The 18236-nt window shown below is 43.7% G+C and overlaps 1 protein-coding gene across 6 annotated transcripts in view; it reads left to right on the forward strand.

Annotated features, from left to right (window-relative positions):
- The window catches only part of FHOD3 (formin homology 2 domain containing 3), a 515377-nt gene that overhangs the window by 406336 nt on the left and 90805 nt on the right, over positions 1–18236 (forward strand). For all 6 annotated transcript variants that reach the window (XM_070452863.1, XM_070452865.1, XM_070452864.1 and 3 more), the window contains 2 exons: positions 4623–4673; positions 11942–12156. In XM_070452863.1, coding sequence (XP_070308964.1) covers positions 4623–4673; positions 11942–12156 — 266 coding nt within the window. The remainder of the gene's footprint in view (positions 1–4622; positions 4674–11941; positions 12157–18236) is intronic.

An 18236-nucleotide genomic window follows, 5' to 3' on the forward strand; every position in this document is an offset into this window, starting at 1 on the left:
AAACTAATCCTGACTTTTGTAAGATGGGGATTAACAAGCCGCATGAAGTAAAGCAACATCATTCAGTTCAGTTCAGTCGCTCAGTTATGTCCGACTCTTTGCACCCCATGATCCACAGCACGCCAGGCCTCCCTGTCCATCACCAACTCCCAGAGTCCACCCAAACCCATGTGCATCCAGTCAGTGATGCCATCCAACCATCTCATCCTCTGTCGACTGCTTCTCCTCCTGCCCCCAATCTTTCCCAGCATCAGGATCTTTTCAAAATGAGTCAGCTCTTCGCAATAGGTGGCCAGAGTATTGGAGTTTCAGCTTCAACATCAGTCCTTCCAATGAACACCCAGGACTGACCTCCTTTAGGATGGACTGGTTGGATCTCCTTGCAGTCCACAGGACTCTCAAGAGTCTTCTCCAACACCACAGATCAAAAGCATCAATTCTTCAGCACTCAGCTTTCTTTATAGTCCCAACTGTCATATCCGTACATGACTACAGGAAAAACCATAGCGTTGACTAGATAGACCTTTGTTGGCAAAGTAATGTCTCTGCTTTTTAATATGCTGTCTAGGTTGGTCATAACTTTCCTTCCAAAGAGTAAGTGTCTTTTAATTTCATGGCTTCAATCACCATCAGCAGTGATTTTGGAGCCCCCCCAAAATAAAGTCAGCCACTGTTTCCACTCTTTCCCCATCTATTTACCATGAAGTGATGGAATCGGATGCCATGATCTTAGTTTTCTGAATGTTGAGCTTTAGGCCAGCTTTTTCACTCTCCTCTTTCACTTTCATCAAGAGGCTCTTTAGTTCTTCTTCACTTTCTGCCATAAGAGTGGTGTCATCTGCATATCTGAGATTATTGATATTTCTCCTGGCAATCTTGATTCCAGGATTCCAGCTTGTGCTTCCTCCAGACCAGCGTTTCTCATGATGTACTCTGCATATAAGTTAAATAAGCAGGGTGACAATATACAGCCTTGACATACTCCTTTTCCTATTTGGAACCAGTCCTTTGTTCCATGTCCAGTTCTAACTGTTGCTTCCTGAACTGTATACAGGTTTCTTATCTCTTGCAGAATTTTCCACAGTTTATTGTAATCCACACAGTCAAAGGGTTTGGCATAGTCAACAAAGCAGAAATAGATGTTTTTCTGGAATTTTCTTGCTTTTTCGATGATCCAGCGGATGTTGGCAATTTGATCTCTGGCTCCTCTGTCTTTTCTAAAACCAGCTTGAACATCTGGAAGTTCTCGGTTCATGTATCGCTGAAGCCTGGCTTGGAGAATTCACACCATAATTGTATGGTGTATCTTGAGCTGTCAGATTTCTACGAAATGATACATGGAAAGGCCAGACCTGTATGCACCATTTCTCATGAGGTAGCTCTGGAAGTTGTCACTTTTGGAAAGACCAATTTGCAAAACCACTGGAACAGGTTAAATGCTTCATAATTCAGGGCTTTCTGAGAGATCCACATATTTCACCACCAAATAGCAGCAGAGCATCTGACTGAGACACATGGAAAATTCAGAGATTAGCGTACACATTTAAGATTTTGATTCAAAAGCTCTTAAAACAAGGTACCAGTTCTGGGAAAGATGAAATCAGTATGCTTCCTCTTGTCTCTTCTATGCCATCACTCAAGGCAGCCATCAGTCATGGACAGATTTAAAGCACAGAGCTCTGAAAGCTCTGAACTGGAAAAGGGTGAATTGGAGATGGAGACTAGCATTCAAAGTTCCCCCCAAATCAGGAAAAGGTCACCATTTTCCCCTCCAATATCACATGGCATGACTCAAAAGCATCCCCAAACTCGGAAGCACGTACTAGGTGTGAACTGAAAGAGCTCTAAGAGAACGCCTCTTTCTCTGGACTGTTGTTGTTGTTCAGTCACTAAGTCATGTCCGACTCTTTGCCAGCCACGAACTGCAGCACACCAGGCTTCCCTCCTTCACTGTCACCCAGAGTTTGCTCAAACTCATGTCCTTTGAGTTGGCGATGTCGTTCAAACATCTCATCTTCTGTCACCCCTTCTCCTGCCCTCAATCTTCCCCAGCGTCATGATCTTTCCCAGTAAGTTGACTCTTCGCATCAGGCGGCCAAAGTATTGGAGCTTCAGCATCAGTCCTTCCGAAGAGAAGCAGCAAAAGGAATTCCTGAGGGTTGGAGAGTTGAGAAGTCTCCTGTTTAATCTTATTTTTTTCTTTGCACCTCTCCCAGCCTCCAAGCGATATGGTTACAGAAGCTCAGTGATGACACTAGTGTCCAGGCAGGTGCCTAAAACTCAGGGAGGGAACCCTTCCTATGCTCAGAAGAGTGTGATGCAAGAAAACTTCTTTTCTCTGTGTCTCCTCCTGCTGCATTGCCCTGTATGCAGATGAAGGTACTGAAAGTCTGTAGCAGAGCAGGGAAAGTAAAGCCCGAGTTTTTTTGCCTAGAGGACCAAGAAGGGAGACCTAAGGAGTCCAGAAAATGATGGGAAAGGCAATCCAGAGGTCATCTCTAGTTTGTGCACATGTGACTCAGAACCTAAACAGGATACCACAAACTTTGAAAAATAAGTTCAGAGTGAAACACACTTAGGTATCAGACTGGCCACTGGGTGGTGCATATAAGGACCTGATATGAATAGCATTAAAAATATTTGAGAACTGATCTAATACTGGAACCAATATCAGAAGGCAATCAGAGCTTACAGGCTGAGCCTAACTTGCTTCATTGCCTGCTAAAGGAAAACAATCAAGATTCTTCATAGAATTTAAATAAGGCTCAGGGTATCATTGCAAAATATTTAAAATATACAGAATGTAATCCAAAATAATTTGTCATAGGAATCCAGGAAAACAAATCTTCAAAGGCAAAAGAGAATCAAAATATGCTGACCACAAAAGGACATAGATGTTGTCATTATCAGACAAAGACTTTAAAGCAGCTGTTATAAACATGTGCTAAGATGTAAAGGCAAATACTTTTGAAACAAATGAAAAGTCTCTGCAAAGAGATGGAAAATATAAAGAAGAAGCAAATGGAAATACATATAGAAGCAGAAAATGCAATAACCAAAATAAAAAAGGCTTTGAATGGTTTTAGCAGCAGAATAGAAATGAGAGAAAAGTGAGTGAATTTGAAGATGAAACAACAGAAATTATCCAATCTGAAAGACAAAACGAAATATTGAAAAAAAAAGAACAGTGCCTCATGGACCTGTAAAATAATACATCTAGCATTTGTGTCTTTGAAGTCCCAGAAGAATAGGACAAGAGTACATTGTAATATGTATTCAGCCCGTATATTGGTAGTGTAAGAATTAGACCTGGGCAACCTCATCTTCAGAGACCAAGCTCATAAGTAACTGTTCACTATTTTCTCTTGGTCACCAAACAATCTCACTCATCATTTAAGAACATAGTGAGATCCTGGCAAAATAAGCCTGTCTAGAAAGGAATGCTGATTATCAGTACAGACCACACAGAACTACTGATTATGATGACTCCAATTCTATCCTGAAAATCTGAGGATGTGAATGAAAAGAAATTCAAAGAAGGAAATAGGAAAAGCTTTATAGAATCATGCCTGGGATTAGCCATATGGCTGACTCTTTATCAGCCACCTCATTGATATAAGTTATTCATGTTCCTTGTGCTGTTTTCTTTGCAAAGCATTCTTATCTGTTGTTATTTTTGTTGAATATTATCTTAATTTTCCCGGGTTATGGGAAATGTTATTTCTAGTGTGGTAAGTGATGAGAATGGATGTTTATAAATTATAACAAATTTGTGCCTTTGTGGCTTTTTCTCCCCCCTCCTAACCTGGTTTAGTTGCTCTTACTATCCCTTTATATCCAATTATCAGTGCACAGAGGGGTAGAGTACTTAAGCTACCTTATGGGGTCCAGTGTAGAAAACTGTGATGTCAGAGTTCTCCAGAAAAATAAAGAGTTTATTGAGAAGGGACTGACCACCCACCCTTAAACTTAGATTCAACTTGGAACCTCACCAGGAGGAACAGACAAACAAGCATTAAAATTAGACAGATTTGGGCATATTATGGATAAAGACAAGAAAGAATGCACAAAAGCTTCCAGTGATCTCTGCTTAGAAACTGACATGTGAGGGATTCAGAGGAAGAATCTTGGGCTGTGGAAGGAATATCTAAACTGTAGAGTGCAGTACAAAATGGCCAAGACTCTTGGGCCCACTCAGATTTAAATCTTGTGATGAATGTTGGGAAGTTACCAGAGCTTGGTTGTGTGGTACTCACCTCTGAATACTATTGCTTGCTTGTCATCGTCATATCTTATTGATGAATTGGTTTACCTTTTAAAAATCTTTTTGTCTCACCACCCTTCCCCATATACTTAAAATCTTCTTTCTGAAGAGTAGTTAGAGTTCTGAGTGAATCCAGTAATCCCGTGTTTTCATCTCTGTGATTTTATAGAAGAATTTGGTACTTTTAAAGTGTAGCCTTTATGTTTATTTTTAAAAATTTAACAGTAACCACTTTGCATTTCTGAGATGATAGTAGGCTTTCATGATATACTCTGTTAATAATTTCTTGGCACTTTTATGAGTCTCTGATTTTGTTGTTTTCCTTCCCCATTTTGTTTGTTTTGCATACTTCCATTAGCCGAGAGTATTTAGACAAAAGAGAAGAACAAAGACAAGCAAGAGAAGAAAGGTTTGTATATCTTTTCTTTCCCATTGTAACCAAATGGCATGTGACTTTTCACTCTTAACCAAGCATGCAGAGGAGACTTTGTTATAAAATACAATAGCTTCACCTGAGACCTAAGACCTTGGGGAGCTGGCATTTTGCAGAATAGAGTGTCCTGGTTAACTCAGTTTTCCAAGAAAGCACAGATTAATTATTTAGTGCCATCATGGTGTGAGATATATGTGTCTGTTCCTCCAAAACTCTTCTCCAAATAAACATACAGTTTAATGTGGCATATATATATTAAATGTCTTTTTACGACCACTGTTGAGCCTGAGTTAAGTGTCCCTCCTGTGTGTTTCCAAGTCATTTGTTCAGCATTTCTTCAACAAATATTTGAGCCCACAGACTATACCAGGCACTGGCTAGGGTGCTAAACCCCCCAGGATTCTCCCTGGAGGTGCCTGACCACTTAGCCATCCCTTTACTGAACTGTACTCAGTTCCTGGATGGCAGGAACCATACCTGATTTTCCTCGGCGTCCCAGTGCCTGCCATGGGGCTTGCAGGTAGCAGACACTTAGGAAGAATGTATTGAATAAATGAGGCTTCCCTGGTAGCTCAGCGGTAAAGAATCTGCCTGCAATGTAGGAGACGTGGGTTTGATCCCTGGGTTGGGAAGATCCCATGGAGAAGGAAATGGCAACCCACTTCAGTATTCTTGCCTATCAGTATTCTTGCCTAGAGAATCCCAGGCTCCTAGACAGAGGAGCCTGGTGGGCTAAGTCCATGGAGTTGCAAAGAGTCAGACATGACTTAGCAACTAACTAACAATGAAAAGTTGAATAAAGGAGCAAAAGAACCAACAGCTTTAAAATATTTAAGCTGTAAACCAGTTTGTTCATTTTAATGGCAACATACTTTGGATCCCTTGAAACCATATCAAGTTAATATAGTCAGTGTCTGGTAAACTTAGATAAGCAAAGGAAATTGTTTTTGGAAGTAGACCAGCAACAGGCAAGTTTACACCCTAGCACTGTCCAGCTGTACAGTTGTGAGAGCTGGACCGTAAAGAAAGCAGAGTGCCAAAGAATTGATGCCTTTGAACTGTGGTGCTGGAGAAGACTCCTGAGAGTCCTTTGGACAGCAGTAAAATCAAACCAGTCAATTGTAAGGGAAGTCAACCCTGAATAGTCATTGGGAGGACTGATGCTGAAGCTGAAACTCCAGTATGTTGGTCATCTGATGCAAACAGCTGGTTCACTGGAAAAGTCCCTGATGCTGGGAAAGATTGAGGGCAGAAGGAGAAGAGGGCGTCAGAGGATGAGGTGGCTGGATGGCATCTTCGATGCAATGGACATGAACTTGGACAAACTTTGGGAGATGGTGAGGGACAGGGAGGCCTGGCTTGCTACAGTCCATGGGTCACAAAAGAGTCGGACCCAACTGTGCAATTGAACAGCTGTCCAGCCTGCAGTTACTCCCTTCACCACCAGGTGGGGGTTACTGCTCGGAGAGACTGGAAAGGCTGGGTTCATACCAGAGCCAGTCCGGAACCAATCAGTCTCTGAACTATGCCAATAAAAAGTGGAATTGTGCTAATTTTTTTTAGACACCATCAGCTAAATAGATCAGGACAGTCTGAGACAGGGAATAGTGGAGACTGTCTGTGTTCAATTTAAAAATTAGATGCTTACGTCAGCCTCATAAACAAAACTATGGCATTACTTTAATTCCAGTGTTCTATTAGATTATTGCCATCCTGATAACTAGTTGTGGTCAGCAAATTTATAGTGAAAGATGCTGGTAAAGAAACAAAGAAAGTCTAGTAAGTACCCGTTTTTTGTTTTTTGTTACACTGGAGGACATGACATATATCCTGGTTTAAGAAACCAAATTTTGGCACTTCCTTGGCAGTCCAGTGGTTAAGACTTTGCCTTCCAACGCAAGAGGTATGGGTTTGACCCTTCATCAGGGAGCTAGGATCCCACATTCCTCATGACCAAGAGACCAGAACATAAAACAAAAGCAATATTATAACAAATTCAATAATGACTAAAAAATATGGTCCACATAAAAAAAAAATCTTAAAAGAAATTAAGTTGTATTTTTTAGCTTTTCCCCTGGACTCTGAACTTTTTTGACCTTTGGACAACTTGGCAGTCATGTTGTGTCTGTACAGGCAGGACTTTAAAGCTCCTGGAGAGAAGACCAGGGACCGTGTGTGTCAAGGTCTGAGCTGGCTTAGACTGGAATCTAGCTTTTTCCAAATTGCTGAGGCCTGCCTCTTTCTGCTATTAATTACTACTCTTTCTCCCGAAGTAGAGCATCACTTACCTGGAAAACTCATGCAGAGGAGGCTTCTACTCCTCTTTGGCCTCTGCTCTCTCCCCCACACCACCCGCCACCCTGGGTCTTCTTAGCTGATGCAGGAGCGGGTTCTCCATGGCCCCACGTGGGATTCTTTCCATACAGCCTGCGTACAGGCTGTATCTGAGATTTGGGGAAGCAGTCAAGTGTTTTCCTTTGATTTGGACCAGCCACTTTTCCTGGTTAGTCAGCTGCTTGAATTACCTGGTAAAGATGGAAGTGAGGGAGATATACTTTCATCCCTTATTGGAAAGCAGTTGGGAGTTCCTGGTAAGCCAGGAAAAGATAAGATTTCCAAGTTATAATGGAATTTGGAAAGGGATGGGAAAACTAATGGCGATCAAAGGTGGAAAGAGACATGGAAGAGAACTCCATCTGTTAACTCTTCAAGGTGGAGCCAGGCATGTTTATTTGGTCCCATGACTCTTACCCCTAATGTGACGACTCAGAAAAGACAGCCAGACTCTCAACAGAGAGGATTTGCGGTTCATATCACCTAGCATAACGAGATGAATGTCATTTTGCTATTTTGAGGGGTAATGGCCATGCATACAAATTTGGTTTAATTTTTAATTTTAAAATTTCATGTCATCCCATTCCATAATTTTAGGTAAGCTGTTTTATTGATAATGGTGCAGATCCAGAGTAAGTCTCTGTTAGGTCTATTTCTAATTTTCTGTAAGTAGTGTAAGAAAGTCTCTTCTCTGATATTGATTGACTTGATGTTCACGAATGATTCTTTTTTTGGGGTGATAAGGAATGAGATCCAGGCTGGGAATCATTGGGTGGGGTGAGGGTTGGGGTGAGAGTGGCCTGAGGGAGGTGGCAGGACTTGCCGAGGAGGAGCCTTATGGGAAGCAGAGATTCTGGGGACAGACTGCAAAGGGGACGGCTGGGACTGGGTGACGATTTGGGAAATTATGCATAAAAGTGATCCTGAAGCAGTAAGAGCGGATTCTGAACATGGTCTGAGGACAGACTAGAAGTTAGAGGGAGCCAGGTTTTGGTTTAAGGGAGAATTTCAAGCACCTGGGTGGCAGGAAGAGTCGTTAGTAAGTAGGTGTAGTGAAAAGTCACGCAGGGTTTTTGTTGGACCCTGTGTAAAGAGCCTAGCTTATTCCCCCTGGGTGGCAGTGACACCAGCCTGCCACCCACAGCCCTGGTGGGCATTGCTGCTGCTGCTGCTAAGTCGCTTCAGTCGTGTCTGACTCTGTGCGACCCCACAGACGGCAGCCCACCAGGCTCCGCCATCCCTGGGATTCTCCAGGCAAGAACACTGGAGTGGGTTGCCATTTCCTTCTGCAGTGCATGAAAGGGAAAAGTGAAAGTGAAGTTGTTCAGTTGTGTCCAACTCTTCATGACCCCCTGGACTGCAGCCTACCAGGCTCCTCCGTCCATGGGATTTTCCAGGCAAGAGTACTGGAGTGGGTTGCCATTGCCTTCTCCGGGTGGGCATTGAGCTCATCACAAAGTCTGTTTCTCTAATTCTCACTGAACTATGAGTGCCACAAAGGTGCATGTTTTCTTATTTATTATTAAATCTCTAGTGCCTACTGGATATTTAATAATTTAGATTTGAGCAAGCCCTGGGAGTTTGCGATGGACAGGGAAGCCTGGCATGCTGCAGTCCATGGGGTCGCAAAGAGTCGGACACGACTAAGCAACTGAACTGAGTGCTTTTAGTTTTTAGCACATGACAGGCACTCAACAGAATATTTAATAAATAATGAAAAGATTAATGAATTAGATATGGACAGAGGCAGGATAATGAGACCGTTTCAATGAGGGTAGGCAAAATGAAAAGTATTTTGAGTTGGGGGACTCAACTCAATAGTCTGTTGATAGAAAACCCAGTACTTTGTTCCTAGGAGGCTACATCAGAGTCTGTTGATTGGAGGTGGTATTGCTAGGCAGCCGAGATGTGACCATCATCAAATGGGCTGGTGGGCTCCTAGGATCGAGCATCACTTAGATCACTGTCTCAGGGAAGGTCGGGACAGAGGTCCAGCTTCCTCCCCAAGTTTTGCCGGAGGTGTCCATGGGGCAGGAGAGGTTGCTGAGCTTGAAGGTCTCCATGCTGGGTAGCCTGGAGCTCCTCGAGCACGCCCAGCACCACTCCGCCCATCATGGAAACATAGAAACATAGCGGCTCTTGACACTTGGGCCTCCCCACCTCTGCCATTTTTTAATGCTAATTGTGGAAAAGTATACATAACATATATAACTTACTATTTTAACCGTTTTTAAACGGATAATCCAGTAGTGTTAAATACATTCACATTTTTGTGCAACCAGCCTCCAAAACTCTTTGTCTATAGAATTGACCCCTTAACCCTTAATCCTGCCGTTTTTGTGTATAATGTATATATCCTAGGAACAAGTCTGATTAAACCCCTGACTCTTCCCCTCCGCCTATCTCAGGAATCCTGAAGGGTGACGTCGGTGAGCCGAGAGGTGCACAGGAATAGTCTTTGAGAAGTCTACCCAGACCCTGGACCCCTGGGGTCCCCCCTGAAAATGGGGTGAACCCTTTGGCTGCCAGCACATACCTGCCAGCCTGGCTGCCCACAGGGAGCGGACCAGAGAGGCCAGGGTGCGGCTGGCTGAGATGGAGGCTGGTGATAGGTTGTCCTCCTGGCTTGAAGCCTTCTGTGTGGGGCTTCGTTACTTCTCTCCCTGATTTTGCTAGAGCATCACTTCCCTCCTCTAGGATCCCCATCTCTGGGACATTTCCAGACCCTCTTGTTTGCCCTGGATTCCTCCTGCCCCCTGCCTTTGTCGCAGAAGGCTTGGACTCCACATGGGGACACTTGTGCCCGCGATGTGATCTCCTCCTGGCCTCCCAGCCTTCCTGGCCTTCCATTTGCCCCCAGACCTTTTATAATAAAATACAGGCCCCACACTTGCCCTCAAGACCACTGTCTTCCACCATTCCTGTCACTTCCACCACCTGGTAGTTTTTTTTGGGCCCATCTACATTAACTTCAGAAATATCTCCCTTTTGGTACCTTTCCTACTTTTTGAGAGATGACGTTGTTGGCAAGGAAAGTCCAGAGTTTCTAAAGCTTTCTTTCTGGGTCGAGTTTCACCCTGTTAACCATGAGGCAGACATTTGTAAATGCAGATCCACTTTATGTGTTTTACCAGGGAGTCACCAGGAAAGTAAACTCACTCCCCAAGAAAGTGAAATTGGGTGGCCCTGCCTTCTGGCACCCTGGGCCGCAGGGAGACGAGAACAGGTGGGCTGCTCCTGGTGGGTTCTTTGCCTGCGTCCCTTCAGCCCATGAATGCACGGCGCCCAGGGAAAGAACTGAGGATGGTAACCTTCCTGTTCTCAAAAAGTCCTATTATCTGCTTGTTGAAAACAGACATACACATGTGAAAAGATGACTAAATATGCCAGGCAGTAAATGTAAAATGCCATCTGAGTTGAATGGGCTACATATCCAACATGAGTTCAGAGGCAAGGGCAAGATCAGTTCCAGCTGTGGTGGTCAAGACAGGCCCCCCTGGGGGAGATGCGCGTGCGAGCCCGTCCCAGGTCCGGGGCCTGGCGGGGAGAGCTGTGATGACTGCAGCCCTGGGAGCCACGCCCCCTGAGGATGGATGAAGAAATGTGTGCTTTCTAAAGGCATTCTTTTAAAAGGTTCAATTTGTGTGCTCTGCCTTTCTTATCCAGCTGAAGTAAGAGTGCCGTGTATGCACTGTTTGGGTGGGGGCTATAGGGTCTAGGGCCGGGGGCTTGCCCTTGGGAAGTAACTGAAGCAGTGAATTCGGGTGGATGTGAGTGAGGGTCTGGAGTAAGCATTTGCAAAGTTTTGTGGTGGTTATGATAGTCAAAAGGGGTTTCCCATGTGGCACTAGTGATAAAGAACCTGCCTGTCAGTACAGGAGACATCGGAGACGTGGGTTCGATCCCTAGGTCGGGAAGATTCCCTGAAGTTGGGCATGGCAACCCACTCCAGTATTCTTGCCTGGAGAATCCTGTGGACGGAGGAGTCTCGTGGGCTAGAGTCCATACATAGGGATGCAAAAGAGTTGGACACCACTGAAGCGACTTAGCATGCACACACACATGATAGTCAAAAACCTGCTACAGCTGAGTTCATGAATTTATTCCTGAACAAATAATGGCGGGTAAAATTAGCAGACATCTGGAAGAGGCACATATTTCAGAGTTATTTTGGTCTGATCTATAAAGCGCTCTATGAGGAATATGATTGGTAGCTGGTCTTAATAAACAGTTAGTGGGTTCTGCCTGCCTGAAATGCAAAACAGATGTATCTTTGTTCTTTTAAACTGACTTTGATGAATAAACTATATGTGACGTCAGGGCCAAGCTATTGGATGTCTGAGTCCTACTCAGAAATATTTTAGAATATAAAAAACTTTCCATGGTCGACACCGAGAGAACAAAGTGAATTCCAGTCACATTGCTGTTAGCGTTGAAGCAGGTTCAGAAATCCAGGGAGGGCTTCATCCAACAACCTTTTGGTATTTTGGGGCATTGTTCCTCTCTGCTGCACCAGGGCACCCTCCCATTTCACAGCTGTGAGCTCTGAGGGCGTGTGGTTTTCAGCTGTCACTGTTGGGGCTTTTTAATGGTCATTACTGCTATTTGGCTTGTTTGCACAAATGTTTCCTAAAAGAGCAAACTAGGATTCTGCAGCAGTGATCTGGTATCTGGAGACTGTGATGTTACCACTTCCCCCAATTTGTTTGGTTATGAATGATGCAGGATTTTTAATCATTAGCATCTTGGCTTTGCTGGGTGTTTTTGGCAGACGGGCCCTCCAGCCAGCCCTGCGCTGTGCTGTGTGCATCAGGAAACCAGCTCACTCTGCAGGTGTTTCATCCATAAACAAGCACCAGCCACGGGCTCCTCTTTCTTTTTACGGAAACCCTTTGGAATTTAACTTTCAGATACAAATACTTGGAGCAGTTGGCAGCTGAGGCGCATGAGAAGGAACTGAGAAGCCGGAGTGCGAGCCGGGGCAGAGCTGACCTCTCCTTGGACCTGACCTCACCGGCAGCCCCCGCCTCCCCCGCCCCCCTGGGTCGTAGCCCTTCGTCTCTAGACTCGCAGGAGGTTCCCACGGTATCATCCTCCTCCCCAGGAACGCCTCAGCATCCCCAAGGTGAGTGAAGGGAGAGTAGAGGGGAACTGATGGGGTAATTAACATCAGACAGGCTTCTGGGCAGCAGGAACCATCCCAACATGCAAACTCATACTGAGAGGCAGCTAATGGGAAGCTTCGGGGGTGGCTGTGACCTGAGCTGTCACTAATAGCAAGGGGTTTGCAGAGCCACTTACTACAGCAAAATTATTTATAAAGCTTGTCAGTGTATGATCACTGGAAAGGGAGAATGCCAAAACTAAGGCTCACTTTGACACTTAATCCTAGTTCACAGGATAATAAGCTAGGATTAATTTATTCCTCTGTCATTTGCATGTTCTTTATTTATTGGATCTGCCCAATAGGGTGACCCCTTTTAAGTGCTCCTCCGGTATGAATTGTCGGTCTGGTTTAAGTTACACTGATAAAGGATAAAATTAATGAGAGCAAACAAAGAAACATGAACCTCATGCAAACAGAAGTAAAATATTGAAGAAGAAATAAAAAGAAGATAGTAAAGATGACTGGCCTGTGGTAATGGGGGTGGGTGTAGATGCTTGTGTTAGATGCAGACAGACAGGCTCTCCCTGGAGAAACTGCCTGTCGTCTTAGCTTTATTTGGAGAAAAACAGTGCCATCGTACACTGCAGCCTTGGAGCATCAGCAGTTTTCCTGATGGCTCTGCAAATTGTGGGTCCGTTTTCTTTCACGTTGTCAGAGAGGACGGTTCCCGGGTACAGGCGCCTAATGCTGCATGTTGACTAACCCTGCAGCCAGCGCTGTTTGGTTTAATTGAGTGTTATGGCTTGCAGCCTGCTGTTAGGCTTAGCCAACTGAAGACAACGGAGACACTAAACTTTTAACTCTAGGAGGGTTGACTAAATATGGCGTAAAGTCTAATTTAAACAAGGCAGGACTCCATGACCTCAGCAGAACTGGCTGTAACTGAACCATCTTGTCTGTCCAGTTCTTTGCTGGCTTTCCGAGCCTTGGGGTTCAATCTCCTGGAGCAGGCTGGTTCCGTCCCAGCTCCCCATCACGTCCTGTTACTCCTGGTCTCAGAGCCATGGAAGATTGTCCTGGGCAGATGGCTCAGTCCTAGATGAGTAATGTCGGTCTTAAAATGTTAAGACTCCGGGAATCAGGAAAACAGATTTCTCTGTAACAGCAGTGTGCTTTCCAAACTCGCCCTGATATCACTGTTCTATCTAAATGGTGGTATTTCCAGAGGCCATATAAAAAATATTCCCCCTGCAAGCTGTGGTTCAGGACTTAATCTGGGTACTTTTAACTCTAAGAGTTGTTATCTCTAGCACTTTACAGAAGGGTTTTGTCCAAACTGTGATGTACAGGATGGCCCCAAGCTAAGAAGGAATTGTCAGTATCTATAAATACTGTTTGTCCTCGAGATTTTTAATCTATTTGATGTTTGTGGCAAAACCAAGACAGTTCCCCAAGTATTTTGTCCAGTGTCAGTCAAACCTGAAGCCATCCTATCCAATTAAAAAGAGAGTATTTTAAACTTTAATCAGAACACAGGAAATATTTTGTATGTACATAATAAGCATTTGTGGAAAGTTATCTCAGTATGCTTTCAGAAAGATAAATAGCAAATGTAATTTTCCTCTTCAGAGAAGGGGTAAACAGAGACTAAGAAAATGTTTGACTGAAATCACACCCTAAGTAGTTATCTACATCAGAAAAAGGAATACTGGACTTGAATTTAGACACAGTTACAAATGAACAAAATAGCATTGGTGTTTCCTTTTTCCTTAGGGAAAGGGGAGAAGCAGTGGCTCTTATAGAGTCGAGAAACACTTCCATCATATATTAAGTTATTGTCATCCATCAAATCAGTTGGAACCATCAAAGTATTCTAACATCCTTGTCCTAGTACATAACCAAGTTATTCAATTGGAAATTCTAAGTGTAGAAGAAGAAAGGCTGTAAGAGGATGCTCTCAAGAGAACTGATGAAGCATCTTTCTGATTTGGAGCCTTTGGACCAGAACACAAAGTAGGTGTGACATAAAGGTTTTTCTCAGCCTGGTCTGTTACCATTCTTGGAAGCATTCTAGCTCCCGGTTAACGGTCTCATCTTTCCACCAGGTCCCCATTTTCAAGTGCTCAGAGTAATTTTTTGCTGATCCCTAATATTTAGAATGTTCCAACAGCTGGGAGAAGTATAAAATATATAATCACACATCCAGATGTTTGTCCTGCACCAAACACCTGGCACATGGTCCAAACGTGCCAGGGGTTGACTCGCTTTTTCATTCTTTATCCTTGTGGGGTCATGTGCTAATAATTCATTTCACATTTCTGTAGCACTTAGCTGCTTCCTTCCAAATGCTGCTCTTTAATACTTTGTGGTACATCTCAGTAAGGAAGGGAGATGCTCTTATCCATACTTCATGGAGGCTTGGATAGATGGGGATGTGCTTCAGATCTTGCTGGTGCCATGCTGGGAGTAAAAATCCCAACCCAGCCATTCATTGTGTCATGCTATTTGTGGTGATGCTCCCAAGAATCCCATGCCATCCCCTCGCTGACCCTCTCCCCAGGATCTATCAAAATTGTGGCCTACGTTTCAAATTATATTTACAAAAAAAAAGGAACAGCAAATATTTATCCCTGAATTATATATACCTTAGGGTTAAAGGTCACTTTGTGAGTTCTTACTTGAATTCTGGAGAACTTTTGATAACAGAATATATGAAAACATTAAAGCTTTCTCTCCCTTTTCCCTTACAAAATATATTTATGAGAGGGAAGAGTTAATGGTAAAATACCTGTAGCATTATGTGGCGTCTAGTGAGATCTTTCAGCCAAAAACCTTCCCAGCTAAATCTGTTGTAACTTTTGTGTAAATCATGCCACTACTCCTACCATCAAGTCATTGCGTGCTTGAATTATTTTCCCATCTGGCCCTCTTGTGGCTCGTAGCAGGTGTTTGTCCCAGTGGTGCCTAAAACTGGTGTGATCTGAATTTTTTTCCTTTGGGTAAAACTTCCAGGTCCAAACACATTCATGTGCTCTCATTTGTGCTGTGCTCTAATTAATGGAGACAATGAGCCTCCAGTTTAGGTAACCGTGGAAGGACCTCTCTCTTCATCCATTGCTTTAATTATTTTTTTAAATTTTATTTATTTATTGGCTACACTGGGTCTTCATTGCTGCAGAGATGGCTTTCATGGCTTTCTTTAGTTGCGCGCGGTGAGGGGGGCGGCTTCTCTTCGTTGCAATGCAAGTGCTTCTCACTGCAGTGCTTCTCTTGTTGTGGAGCACAGGCTCTAGGGCCCAGGGCTTCAGTAGTTGTGGTTCCTGGGCTTCAAAGCACAGGCTCCAGAGTCGTGGTACACAGGCCCAGTTTTTCCGAGGCATATGGGATCTTCCCCGGGCCAGGGTTTGAACCTGTGTCCCCTGCATTGGTAGACGGAGTCTTATTCCCCGGACCACCAGGAAAGTCCCATTGCTTTAATTATGCTTTCCTTATTGTCACTGAGCCCTCATGGTATCCATCAGAATATCTACCCAATAAATGTATTTCCTGTTATTTTAAAGCATTCACAGATGACTCTGGAAACAAACAAGTTTTTCTCACTAGGTAGAGAAAAGGTGCAGTGTTCTTTTGGAATGGAGTTTTTCGATGTGGCTTTAAGGAAATTACTCTGAGGATTGAAAACAATGATAATCTAGGAACTCCCTGGCAGTCCAGTGTTTAGGACTCCGCACTTTTACTTCCAAGGGCCCGGGGCTCAATCCCTGGTTGGAGAACTAAGATCCTACAAGCCACTTAATGTGGCCAAAAAAAAAAGGATAATCTATGGGCCCACAGTGAAGTCAGTGCAGCAAGGTAAACTGTTATGCCAGTGGGTATCAGATCTAGGTAACCTATTTCATGGAAACAAAGTGGAGAAAATCGCTGATCTCGAAACCAGGTACTGACGGTGGTCCCTGCAGGATGTCTCAGGGTTGAACTTCCTTCCTTGGAGGCTAGAATTGTGTTCTTCCTAGGCTCCCTGGCTCAAATACCTGAGTCCCTCCTGAGGCTAAATGAGAGACATGACCATTTCCCAGGAGATGGAAGATGCTGTCAAGAGTTGATAAGGTGATTCACTCATTAATATAGCCATGAAAACATAATAATGGCTAGATTATATTTCTTATTTTGAGCTCGGTACTCTTTATATTACACACAGAGCTAGCATGTTAGAGATGCATTTAGAAATTTATCATACTCTATTAATTCTATGTCAAGGAAAAATATGTTCAACAGTGTGATTTTTTTTTTTCTTCCTGTAATTGATTCCTACATATGTCCAAATTTCTTACTCTTTGGCGCTGGAGTAATAAAGTGTGGCTTATGTGCTCATGGCCTATTCACCAGCACTCAGCTGGAGGCACTTACAGAAATTATGGGCATGGTAAACTAATATTTTCTCTAAGCCAAGAATAGAACCCAGGTCTCCCACCTTGCAGGAGAATTCTTTCCCAGCTGAGCCACCAGGGAAGCCCAAGAATACTGGAGTGGGGAGCCTATCCCTTCTCCAGCAGATCTTCCTGACCCAGGAATAGAACTGGGGTCTCCTGCGTTGCAGGTGGATTCTTTACCGGTTGAGCTACCCGGGAAGCCCCTAAGCATTTACAGTACTGGTAAATATGATAATTCTTCTAGTCTCCTGATCTTCAAACCTGGAGATAAAATATAGACATACAGTAATGGCATGAAATATTCGATTTGTTTCAGTGAGTCATCATTTTTCATCATTTTCATTCATCATGGCTACTGCCATCGTTACCAGTCACTGACTGAGCATCTTTGTTACCTTCATTGTGTAACATGTTTTCGGTGTTCTTCAGGCAAAAAGGTGCTCTCCTAGGTTACCCTGTCTGCAGGGTAGAGATCAGAAACATCTGGCATCCTGTTTCCAGCTGGCACAGAAGCGATGGAATATTATCCATCATCAGCCTAATGCATGCTGGTTCTCTTGCATAAAGCTTCTGGACACCTCCAGTCCAGATTTCGTGAGTTGGCAGGAAACTAGATTCCTGGTGGTTCTGTGACTCAGGGCTGCCCCACCTCACCTGACTGCTGCTACTTAATGCCATTTGGTCAATGAGACAGAATCTCTCAGGGACTCATCCCAAGGGCAAGGCCAGGGCCCCGCCTGCTATGCCTGCTGGGGAACTTTTGAGAGCCTTTGTGAATCACGGGAGTTTTCTGCTTGCCATTTCTGTTTCTAAAAAAAGGAACAGACAATACTTGCCCATTTTTCCTCTTACAGAGAATCACAGTTGCCTGCAGTGTGTCTTCTTGTACCATTTTATAAAACATTAAATAGTCCTGAGCTTTTTTGAAGCAAAGTATAAATCCTGCTGAAGTTTACTTAAGTAAAGATAAGGCACAGAGTGGCATTGGGACCGTTGTTAAAGCAGGATATTATATGAATGCCATGATCATTTCATAGATGACAAATAGGCATCAACATCTGCCAAAGGTCTGAGACTTCACCCTACTTAAAAGCTAGTAAGTTAGCCCGCCATGATCTCATGGATGTTGGCAGAAGACACGAAACTCCTGGGTCAGAAACAAAGGACTTTATTACTCACAGCGATAGTAGTAGCCAAGATATCAGCATTCGTGCCATTTCTGCAAGTCCCAGTTTCCACAAGGTGATGTGAATAAGCCCACGTGACACCTGCACACACACTGAGTGGAACCCTGAGTTTGAGGACCTCAAATCTTTATTGGGCAGTAAGCTCATCTTCCCTTTGTCCCAGAGGGAGACATGAACTTGCTCACAGTGGGCAATAAACCAAGCAGTGGTTGGCTCCAGAGGGAGACCGTCTCTGTCTTACAAGGCTGTTTTCTATGCATACCTCCTTAGTAGAATGGTCCAGAGTCAAGGCTATGGGCGGCTTTGCTTGTAAGACTCCAGAAATGAGAGACCCATGGAGAATTGTTTCTAAGGTTGGGGTTATAGTGATTTTTAACCAACCTTTATCATCAAATTTTCATTCTAAAAACTGTTTAATATAAACAAAAAATCCAAGTTTGAAACAGCCATTGGCTTGTTTGTTCTTCTTTGACAAGAAGAA

The sequence above is a fragment of the Odocoileus virginianus genome, chromosome 22, assembly GCF_023699985.2.
Source record: "Odocoileus virginianus isolate 20LAN1187 ecotype Illinois chromosome 22, Ovbor_1.2, whole genome shotgun sequence".
NCBI classification, from domain to species: Eukaryota; Metazoa; Chordata; class Mammalia; order Artiodactyla; family Cervidae; genus Odocoileus; species Odocoileus virginianus.